Source organism: Panthera uncia, chromosome A2, assembly GCF_023721935.1.
Source record: "Panthera uncia isolate 11264 chromosome A2, Puncia_PCG_1.0, whole genome shotgun sequence".
NCBI lineage: Eukaryota > Metazoa > Chordata > Mammalia > Carnivora > Felidae > Panthera > Panthera uncia.
Genome location: NC_064816.1, coordinates 49,558,110 through 49,569,976, shown reverse-complemented (window position 1 = coordinate 49,569,976; position 11,867 = coordinate 49,558,110). Strand labels below are relative to the sequence as shown.

General features: G+C 41.8%; 1 protein-coding gene across 1 annotated transcript; it reads right to left on the bottom strand.

Moving 5' to 3' along the window:
* Nucleotides 1–1,970: 1,970 nt before the first annotated feature.
* Nucleotides 1,971–10,640, bottom strand: BRK1 (BRICK1 subunit of SCAR/WAVE actin nucleating complex). Its single transcript, XM_049640995.1, has 3 exons — nt 10,458–10,640; nt 2,936–3,018; nt 1,971–2,675 (listed from the first exon to the last, which is right to left on the bottom strand). The coding sequence occupies exons 1-3, from the start codon at nt 10,573–10,575 to the stop codon at nt 2,649–2,651; spliced, it is 228 nt and encodes a 75-aa protein (XP_049496952.1). The 5' UTR covers nt 10,576–10,640; the 3' UTR covers nt 1,971–2,648.
* Nucleotides 10,641–11,867: the final 1,227 nt, after the last annotated feature.

Here is an 11,867-nt window from a genome sequence, read left to right as displayed (position 1 = left end):
TTAGGAGCAAAACTACGCAACACAGACATAAATGCAAACAGTGTTTGCCAGACACAGCAAGGGCAGCCTGTGAAGCCTTCTTAACAAAAGAAAAGATGGAAGCATGTAAGGCTAACACAGGTGTGTAGTGTCTCATGTGAGGACAGTGAAAGGGCACTGGCCTGGGAATGAGAAAATAAATTTTAGATCTCATATACCACAGTCAGAATCAAAGAATGGTTAGAACAGTCTGAGTCAGGTAGGTCCAGGTTCAAATCCCAGTTCCTTCCCTTACTTCGTATGGCTTTGGACAAGTTTTAGCCTCTCGAAACTAGTTCGTCACCTATTACACGGAGATAAGAATGCCTACTTCTTAAAATCTGAGGATTAAATGAAATAAAGTACAAAAAGCAATGAGCACATCTAGCACATGTAATAATAAATTATAGACAACACAAGCTACATATCCTTGAGCAAACCAGGGCCTCATTTTATAAAGGGAGTGGTAACACAGAAAAGCACTCTCACACCTTGAAGTGCCAGAGGTGATGAAGGGGTTACTACCAGCGGGAGGCTGTGTTCTGTGTTCCCTTGTTTCCCACATCAAATATTACTAGTTGTTTTCCTTAACAACCAGCAAGTTACCATTAGCAACATAGCATTACTTAGGACACTAACTTTTTTTAGAAATGTTACTTCAGTATCAATAAATTAACAGATTAGTATCCATACAACCATAAGGAATTTATTGAACATTTTATAAAGGAAGGGTTTTTCCTATTTCTGTTGATTACCATCACTTTTTCCCCTATCACTAACTCATGGTATAGTCCTTGCATATAGCAGGAACTCAATAAAGGTCTGCTACTCTGACTGCGGAGCACCAGATGACCTACATCTTGAACTTAAGAAGTACTTACTTCATCCTGAACAGGACAGAGCTATTATGAATAACGAACTCAAGTGACTCAAGTGACTGTTAAGAGCACTGTACTGATGAGCTCAACAGTGTTCAAAAATAACACTTACTATAGGAAAGGATGTCAGGTTTGTCTCCATTGAAAAATCCCATTTTTAAATGAAGGTACTACTTAAAATGACCTTCCAAAGGTCTAAGCAGAGGTTCCAAAAGATGTGACAATGCAAAGCAGCTTGGGCTCTACAAGTCAATTTAATTGGTGTTTATTGACCACCCGCCTTCCTCAAGGCACCTAGCTGGGCAATACAGGAAAAGGTACTCATGTATATTACACCAGGTAGACACTACACCAGAGAATGACTCATAACAAGATCAAATCCAGAGCTGAAGTGTAGTGTTAGCATGGCAAGATGGGATGGGAGGGACTGAGAAAAGGAAAAGGGCAGTACTAAATGAAAAGTAAAGTCTAGGAGAACTTTCTAGAAGAGGTTTGACTCAAGCTACCCTTGAATAGCAAATACGATTTGAATGGAGGGAAATGTGTGTGCTTGGAGCATAAGGACTTCTATGTGACTAAAACAGAGATTCTACATAAGAAATAAACCTTTAGAAGTAGGGTGGCCTAAGTTCATAGCAAGTTTTGGATTCCAGAATGAAAAGTTTTAGACCCTTCTGTTTAAACTCTTTGCTTTTCAAAAGAAATAGACATTTAGCTCTTACCTGACAAAACTAATAGTCTGCCCTGGGCTGCGGTTAAACTGTGTGGATGCTGGCATTTCAGTAGACTAGAAGCATCATGCCTGATTCAGTGCTGTAGCTTTTATTGGAGCATAACATGCCTACATAAAGTACCTGGGAAATGTCTGCTGAATGACCAAATGATTCCCAGGATGTATCAGTCAACTAAAAGTCCAAACATGGAGGGGCTCCAGCTGGTAGGCAACCTAGACTTTGATCAAAGAGCAACATCTGAGAGTTTTATGTCAGAGTAATCATCCCGCACGTCAGATTTCTGTGGAATGGGTGAGCCCCATCTCTAGCTCCTCTCCCCACCACAATCACAGCAGTCAAATAAAGTTGAGGAGTTTATTAGGGAAATATGAGAGGCAAAGACACCCCAAGTGACAGAAAGAAAATTCTGAAAATGTCCCTTCAAGCCAAGTGGGGGCCTGGCCTTGACCTCCCCAAAAGGACAAGAAACTGGTGGGTTACCAACAACATTCTCTTGTGGCCACCTTGCCGGGGCATAAGTGTCTCAGACAGGACTGCCTATCACCCCCCCACCAAAGGTGGAAAGCAGACAAAGACTGTTTATAGAACCAATGCAGAGGCAATGAGAGCTGTAAGGAAAGTGTGTGTGTGTGTGTTGTGTGTGTGTGTGAGAGAGAGACAGAGACAGAGAGAGAGACAGAGAGAGGGAGAAAAGGAGGTGGGGAGGACCTTAACAAAGAGTCCCAGGCGTCTGGCTCTGCACGCCTCAAATACGTTGACAAACAGTTCTACAAAATGTTACTTAAAAGGTAAAATGCCTAATGTTGTTTCCGAGAGTTCCCCTGGACTTCTTCCCACATGCCACATCACACACCGATGTACATGGCAGAGCCCAAAGGCCACGCTTTTGAAAAAAGAAAAACAAGAATAAGCCCTGTTGCTCTTTAAGGAGAGAGGAAGGAGCTGAGGCTGCTGGGGCCTTTCCCACGTAGGCCTGTGTTCTGTAAAGCAACTTCCCAGCAGCAGCAATGGCACAGTTCTAGGTGAGGGTCTCACCTTTTGTCACCTGTCAAAGGAAATTGACAATTAGATAAATTCACAAAGAGTAAAAAAATCTTTTTATAGATCCTAGGTAGTTGGGAGTGATAAGAAAGATAACAGCTTTGGAGTCCAGAGACCTGGGTCAAATCCAGGGAACTAAGTCCATTAACTTCTCTAAGGCTGTTATTGCTTCCATGTTTGTTTCAGTAACAAGTAGAAATGTGCATTCTCTCTGTACAACCCTTGCCTAGCGTCATGAGGAAGTACCTTCCCTGACATACTCACCCGTGCTTCAATGTACTCTATTCTCCGTTCGAGGGCTGTCAATTTCTCGTTTAGTGTTGCAAGTCTTGAACGACAAGACATATCTGGTAAAAGGAGACTGATGTTCAGGATTAATGTCATTCCAAATACAGACACACACACACACACACACACACGTACACACAGCCCCTAGCTGAAGAGGAGGAATGATATATCATGCAGAGCCCAAATGAGAGCAGATGGGCAAAGCAGGGGAATGCAGAAGAGGTGAGAATTATATTAGGAACACAGCTGCTTAGAATGGACCTGCTGAACTTCCTACCAAGGGTGGTAGGCAGAGAAAATAACCCCTAAAGATGTCCATGACCTAATCCCCCAAACCTGTGAATATGTATCCTACACGACAAAAAGGACTTTGTGGATTTAAGTTTAAGGACCCTGAGATCCAGGATTATCCAGATGGACACAATCTAATCACAAATCCTAAACGTAAGAGACAGGGAAAAGGTGGAGGAAGAAGAAGAGATTCAAAGTGTGAGGGGAACTCAACCTGCTATTGCTGCCTTTGAAGATGGAGGAAGAAGACCATGAGCCAAAGGATGCCAGTGACCTTGAGAAGCTGGGAACAGCCCTCAGCTGACAGCCAGCAAGGAAATAGAGATCTCAGGCCTACAGCCACAAGAAACTGAATTCTGCCAGCAACTCAATGAGCAAGGAAATGGATCTTCTCCTAGAGTCTCCAGAAAGAAAGGCAGCCCTGCTGACACCCTGATTTTAGCCCAGGGAACTGATGTTGGACTTCCAATCTACTCAGCTGTAAAACAATAAACTTATGTGATAAAAGCGGCTAAAGTTATGGTAACTTGTTATGGCAGCCAGTAAAAACTAACACACCAACACTGTACAGGTGGCTATTTGCTAAAAGGCAAACCAAGAGTTTCAAGAAAGGGGAAGCAACAAGAGGAAGAAAATAATCTCAACAGGGAGGAGAAACAGAGGCCAAGAAAGCAGCAGAGACTGTGGAGAGGAGGAAAGGCATCACTGCTTTTGCTCTAGGAAGGTACTTAATGTGTCATCACTATGTGTGCAGGCATTTCAGAATGAGAAAAAACTTGGGAGAACATCAAATACCCTGTGAAGCCCACATTCCATCTGTGGAAAACAGCAAAACTCCTTTTCTTCCTTTACCCTTCTAATCTTCTTTCTCTACCTCATCCAAAATGAAACCTCAGATTTCCCCTAAAATACCTTTTCCTCTGCAAACTCCTCTAACAGAAACCACTTTACTACTCTTTCCCCAACCATTCTCAACACATAGGAGAAAAGGTTTCTACACATGCTAACTATTTCCTACCTCTTCCAACTTCATTGTTTGCTCATCCTCAATAATCTTCACTTTTTAAGCCTAAAATATCCTCTCTCCAAGACAATCTCCCACTCAATGATTTAACACTTAGCTCACAACTTCCTCTTCATCTCTTCCTTGTTATGCAAAAGCACTTGGGCATCTATTTCGACAAATTTTCCTTCACCCAGATTTTGCCTCAACCCCATGTCCAAATCTTCTCCATGTCCAAATCTTACTCATCTTGCCTGTCTAAACATTCTCCTTCAAGGTTCACTTCAAATTGGGCCTCTGAGAGGTCTCTGACAGATGGATATAATTCTCCCTCTGCTGTACATTTATGGTTGAATTTATAGTTTATGTACTTGGTCTTAGTTATCATTTCCCCCTTTGAATACAGATTTAACAAATAAGAATGTTCACCACTTGGGGCGCCTGGGTGGCTCAGTCGGTTAAGCGTCCGACTTCGGCTCAGGTCATGATCTCACAGTTTGTAAGTTCAAGCCCCACATCGGGCTCTGTGCTGACAGCTTAGAGCCTGGAGCCTTCTTAGAATTCTGTATCTCCTTCCCTCTCTCTGCTCCTCCCCTGCTAATGCTCTGTCTCTCTCTCTCTCTCTCCTTCAAAAAAATAAAAAATAAAAAAAAGAATGTTCACCACTATTACGAATGATTTCATGAAGTAGGGCATATTTATGAAAGACTATTAAAACCAACCATTAAAAATTACAAGTTTGCATCTTTTTAACAAGTCACTAAAAAAACAAACAAAAAAGGCATCATTTCAACAACTCATTAAAAAACAAAACAAGGGGTGCCTGGGTGGCTCAGTTGGTTAAGTGTCCGAATAAGAGTTCAAGCCCTAGGTCAGGCTCTGTGCTGACAGCTCAGAGCCAGGAGCCTGCTTCAGATTCTTCCTCTCCCTCTCTCTCTGCCCCTCCCCTGCACGCAAACAAAATTACAAGGTTGAATACTTAATGACACGAGAAAATGCTCATGCTACATAGCCCAATGATATTTATGTATTTATAATTTATCATTTATTTCCATGTCTGCTCCCCACTAGAATGAGTTCATCAAAGGCAGATACTCTTATTAATCTTTGAAATATTAGTATCTTGCCTGGCACAGAGATGTTTTTGAAAAAAAAAAAAAAAAAAAATAGATGGATTCTGGCATATTAGTATCAGTAGAACAAAAAATTGGCTCTAGTGTGACTCTACTAATTCTACAAGTGGGGAAACCAAAGCCCATCTTGGATAACTGATGGAACAAAATAGTAAGTAGCACAGCTGAGTTCAGAACCCAGTTTGCTTACTGCCCTGGATGGTACCTTCCCACCACACATAACATTACCATCTTTAGGAACCTCTGAGGCCGTAATTGATTCCCCACACCTCTCTGTCTCTCTCTCTCTGTCTCTCTCTCTCAAGTTTGTTTATTTTGAGACAGAGAGAGAGAGAGAGAGAGAGAGCGAGCGAGCATGTGCAGGGGAGGGGCAAAGAGAAAGGGAGAATCCTAAGCAAGCTCTGTGCTATCAGCACAGAGCCCAACGCAGGGCTCAAACTCACGAAACTGAAATCATGACCTGAGCCAAAATCAAGAGTCAGACACTTAACTGACTGAGGCACCCAGGTGTCCCTATTCCCCACATCTCTTTTTTTAATGTTTATTTATTTTTGATAGAGAAACACACAGAATGCGAGGTGGGGGGAGGGGCAGAGAGTGAGACACAGGATCTGAAGCAGGTTCCAGGCTCCAAGCTGTCAGCAGAGCCCAATGTGGGGCTCGAATTTACTAACTGTGAGATCATGACCTGAGCAGAAGTTGGACACTCGACTGACTGAGCCTGGAGTCCCCTCCCCACATCTCTTAAAATATGCTTATAGCCTGACTCTTCCATTTACTGGTTCCTTTTTTTCTTTTTGTTTCCATACTAGGTATTTTCCCACTCACCCGTCTTCATTATTCTTTTTTAAAAATAGCTTAATTGATATATAATTTATATACCATGAACTTCACTTGCTTAAAGTATACAATTCAATAGTTTTTAGAACAGAGTTGTGCAACCATCACCATAATCTAACTTTAGAACATCCTCATAATCCCTACATGAAACCTTGTACCAACGAGCAGTCATTCCCCATTCAGCCTTACCCCAACTGCTGGCAACCATTCATCTTTCTGTCTCTATGGATTTGCCTATTCTGGACATTCTCCATTCCTCTTTTAAATCGTTTTGTTTATCTGCTAGTGCTGCTTCTTCTAATTCCTAGATCTAGCTTGAGTACAAAGACCTCAGCACGCTCCTTTTCCTGGATCCACCTTCACTGCCAGGACCGCCCAACAGGACCAAATCTCTTTCAATCTGGTTTTTAGCAGCTCAAAGGCACACCATGTATGCTATTCAGTAAGAGCATGAATGTTACCACTAACAACCTGTCATTTCCCATAAAAAGAAACATGCCAAAATTATCTGCAGGGGGGTGGGGTGGTGAGAGGGAGGGTTCCTTCCTGGACAGCTGTTTCTGTTCTAAGCTCTGTAAATCTGGTAATGAATTGGAATCCAAGAACAACACTATGTTACTGACCTAAATGGGTAAGCACTGTTGAGAAATATATAACCTTGAACTCCAGAAACTGGTCATTATTTCAGATCCCAAGAAATACATATTGATTCAAGCAAAACACTGTGAAAGCACTCAGCAGCTGAACAAATCTGAAACCAGAGTGCATTTATGAGTGTGTTATCACCAGACTTTAACTGAGGACACCACCAGTCCTAGCCAGGGTGCTTGATACTGTGTATCCATTACCACTACTGACAAATGCCAGTTACCAGCTCCTCTGAACTCTTAATGCACATAACCTTAGCCTGCAAAAATCAACACTGTCATTCTCTTGAACTGCTGTTGTAGTTATGTCTTACTTCTCTGACAGAATTCTAAATTTCTCAGGAGTGGCTACCATTTATTCTTATTTATTCCTTTTTCAGAGGATGTGTCACATAGCTGGGATCATAACAGGCATGCTACATTTGTTGGCTAAGCATAAAAACTGACATTTAGAAAAATATCACTTATTATTTTTGTTACACTTCTCTGCACAGATTAGCTTTAGAATCAGATAAAATGGTATAAAAATAAAAAGCTATCTTCCGTGACAATCTGTTTTTAGAAGTGTCCCCAGTTCAAGGTACAGAACAGGCCAAGTGTTTGGGTGTTATCACTGCCTTATGATCTATGGGTTCTCTGGTTCAGGTGGGTGGTCCACCTATATTACTCTCACCTGCTGGAATCACAGGGTAAAAGCTATTTAGTCATTAGCTGTCTTGAAAAAAACAGTTTCCTCTGCAAAGTACGCAGCCTACAGAGACTCTCTGTGGCCGGGATGGGGACTGGAGGATTGCTGCCATTTCCAAAGAGCTCCAGATGCCCCCTCAAAGTAAACTCCTGGTAAATCTCTGTACCACCAAATCATATTATTATAAATTCAATATAAGCCCTACATCTACACATCAGAACTGAGGAGTCACACTAAGGACTTAGAGTGGGAAAATATATCCCTCACAAGTTCATCCTGAGTCACTCAATGCCAAGACAATATATTCAAGTGTTACATGATTTATCCAGTTTCTTGGCCTGTTGGTCCTTGTCGAAACTCTTCTATCAACGATATGCTCAGTCTTCAAGAACTTGCCTCAGGTACACCTAAGTACTAAGTCAAATGGCTTTAGCTTTTTACCTTGCTTCATAATTCCATTCTTAATTGCAATTAATTGTCATTTTTCTTCAAAAGGACTAAATTCATTCCCCACAATCTTCAAAAACTATTTAGTAATTACTCCAAACATTAGGCCACTAGCATCGCATTAAGGGAGAATAATGGCTTAAGCTAAGGAAATCCTTAAGATCCAATCCTCAACACTGGAATTCTGTGTGACTTTTCCTCAGTCTAGGACTTGTTGGAAATCTCAAATAAAAAGAAAAGTCTTTATCCTCTATTTGATCACAAAATGTGATCCACACATTTGATAAAATTTCAGTGCAGGTATTCCCTTGTTTATAAAGCAAGAAAAGAGGCATTTCTCCCCCGCAAATCCTGAGCTCAAACTCTTCAATTTCTGGTCAGTTCCAAGCCTCATCTGCTATAAATCTAGTGACCAAAAGATGCCAAGAAGATTTATGTCAAAGACAAATGTACATGAATTAAAAGTTTATTAATACAATTCAGTGCTCAGAAATGAAATTATTACGTTACCCAGATCCAAATCCGGGGAAGTGACATGCTAGATCACTTAAATTTTGAGTAACAGCCCCAGCGTTACTTGTAATTTTAGATGCTTTACTGATTTCACTGACATTCTTAATACTTTGATTGGATTTTCTGATCCTACCAGATAGGTGAAGTCTTTTAATTCTGCTTTTTAAAGTTAAAACTCTCCATCTCAGTGATTTTTCCAACTACTTTCCACTGCCTTTCCCAATTAAGCCAAAGTCTCAAAGCTGTGATCTTATCTTTCCATCTTTCCCCTAGCATGCAATATTTTGGTTTCTCTTCTCCAGCCCTCTCTCTGAAGGAAGATTATGAGTAAAGAATGCTGTGATCAACCTCCAGTAATAGTTCAACTCTCCAGGAAAGCAGGAGAAACCAATTATGAGAACTAACATTGAAAGTGTTTGCACAGAACTTAGGAAGAAAGAAACTGAGGAAACCCAGACTATCTGAGTAGCAGGGTAAATAGGTTCAGTATTTCTTAGATGTTTTCAGTTCACTGCAATCCATTAGTGTAGCCTCCGACTTGAGTCTCCTAGCTCCAAATCCATGTATCTTTTTTACTAAACCATACTCCTTCACTCATGGTCCTTAAACAATTTCAGGATACATGAGATCTATGATTTGTTGACTATCATTCCCTCCTACAACCTCTATCTATACCGAGTTATGGGTGCAAATATGTATCAATTGCATATACATTTATACTGTTCTCTCATTACTACTGCCCTCACCCTCATTCCCTGGTGAGAAAATCCATCATGCCAAGGCACATCAAGATTATAATCTTACACACTTTGTAAGTAAATACATTAATACAAAACCGATGTTCCAAAGCTGTCATTATTTCATCTTCAAGACAGAAATTCCTTGAAAGCAGGAAATGATTCTTATTCTCTGTCCTCCAGAGTGGAGCTTTGAGAGAGAGCTCTGTACTGAGATCTAGTTTCTCTTGCTGATGCTTTCTAAGAAAATTCATGTTCTGTTACCTTACTCCTCAGAATGCATCAGTCCTCTGACTGGAAAATTAATTACTTTAAATCATTTTTATAACATCAGTTTCCACTACTTAGTTGCTTGCGGCTGAAGTGCTGGAACAGGAGCACACTAGTTGGAAAAAGATCACTAGATGTCATCCTTACACCTTGCAATTACTTAAGTAAGTCTACCCAGGGCCTAGTTCGGCTAAAGAAACAGTTGGGAGAAGATGGGATGGGAGTCTCTGTTACATGTTTGCTGTCCAGAAGGACACGGAACAATGCATCAAGAATTTAAGACTATCACAAGCAAGCCACGCCTAGGAAAGATTTTGCCAAAAGCAGTAGAATACCAACTATCGGCTAGATAGTAGCAATATAGAAAGCTCCATATCCTTAAAAATCTGGACTTTACTTCTGATCTCGTCTCCTACCACTCTCAGGACAAGAAACACGAGAGACGGGAAGGGGCGACTAAAAGGCATGGCGCTAAAATGATCCTGAAAACGATGAGGAAACTTCAAGAGACTTACACAAGCAGAGACACGGCTGCGGCTGCATTCTGAAAGGCGCACATTGAGCGCAAAGTGGGAACTGGAATGGAAGCGGGTCACAAAGGAAGCAGGGAGGCTACTGCTGAGAGAAGAAAAGAAGAAAAGAGAAGAAAACGGTGGATGGAGCGATCTGAAGAGTCTGGAAAAAGGAAGGGCTTGTTAATGGATCTGGGGTGATAGCATTGAAGCCGATGAGCTCAGCCTGGCGCAGGATAACCCCACAGGAACTGCCCAGTGGAGCCTGAGGATCAGAGCGACAGGGGGAAGGTGGACTCCGAAAGGAGGACGCGAAAACCAGCCCGGAGAAAGCCCCTTCAAAGCTTCTGAGCGCCATCGCCAAACTGCCTGAGTGGCCCTCGACCCACCCTCGCCTCCCCCTGCTCCCCCGCTGACCGAACGAGTTGAGAAAGTCCGCGATTTTCTTGATGCTGCTGGTGATGACCTCAATGTACTCCCGGTTCGCCCAGTCCTGGTGAATCTCCCGCTGCACCGGATCCTCTTGACCCGCCATGGCTGCCGCCTAAGGAGGAGCGACTGCGCAGGCGCCCCGACCCTCCAGGCCGGCAGTGCGTCTGCGCTGCTAGTCCACACCCATGCCTTGACACCCACAAATCCACGAACATTGTGATGCGCCTGCGCGATGTCAAGTCCTCGCCGGCGTTTTAGTTCTGCTCCCACGCCCCTGAAAAAAGTCGCATCAAAAACCAGCGGGGAGACTGGAATGCGCAAGCGCCGAGACACTCCCTACCCATCACGTACCCCACCCTGGGCGGTTTTGGTCTTTGCGGGGCAAGTGACCACGTGACACCCACTGCCCTAGCTGCTCCAAACTAAGGTTTGTGTCAGCAATAAGTTGGGTACAATTAAGCCACATTAAATACAACTCATTTTAAAAATGGCTTTCAAAAAAAAAAAAAAAAGGCTTTCAACAACGCAATATGATGACCCACCTTGCAACCATCAAATGAACAAAATATTATTTTTTTCTAAACAATAATATCTAGTGGTGGAAAGACGGAGGGGAAATTGATAGACTCCTAAGTAGCTGGTCACACTGTAAACTGGCACAACTCCTTAAGGAAATTTATAAATTGATAGCAAGAGCTGTCAAAAAATTCAAACTTTTTTGACCTAAACATTAAGAAAATCGTTTAAAAAAGGGGTGGGGGGAGACAGTTTAAGCACAAAGGTGCTCTTTGTGACAGTCTATTTAAAAAAACAAAACAACTATATCTCCACAGTTGGGGAATAACTAAGCGATGGTATAGCCACCTACGACGATATCATGCAGCTACTTAATATCATTAATACCATTGCTATTTAAATAAAATGGCAATTATGAACTCTATGACACATCACATACGTGATAAATGAAGGGGAAAACAAAATACAACATTTTCTTTGATTGCAATTATATGAAAATTACATCTGCTTGAGGACAAGAAGTATATACAAAAAATGTCACTGTCTTGTTTACTAAAGTAGTGGAATTATGAACAATTTTAGATTTGTTTAAGAGGATATTTACAGTCTGCTTTGTGCAATACATGCCACTGGGAAGAAACCTTTACTAACAGTCCTTTACTCAGAAACGAGATTTTACAAGCTATAAAGCTACTTTTGTAGCTTTTACCTCACTGGACCCTCACAAACCCTGTGGAAGGAAATCAGGAAGAGGTTTCTCTTGATGACAAAGTTAAAGGTCACACAGTCAAATAAGTGGTGGACCTTCACCAGTTGGTTCCTGACTCCCAATATCTTTTCACTGAACCAATCTGAAAACAGGTTAGGGTCTATCTTGAG

What these genes read in the sequence shown, in the direction of transcription:
- BRK1 (XM_049640995.1), bottom strand. Translation starts at nt 10,575, where the DNA reads ATGGCGGGTCAAGAGGATCCGGTGCAGCGGGAGATTCACCAGGACTGG. An exon ending in GGACTTTCTCAACTCGTTCG is followed by an intron (nt 3,019 to 10,457) that starts GTCAGCGGGGGA and finishes TCCTTTTACCAG; the next exon opens with ATATGTCTTGTCGTTCAAGA. An exon ending in TAGAGTACATTGAAGCACGG is followed by an intron (nt 2,676 to 2,935) that starts GTGAGTATGTCA and finishes TTCCTTTGACAG; the next exon opens with GTGACAAAAGGTGAGACCCT.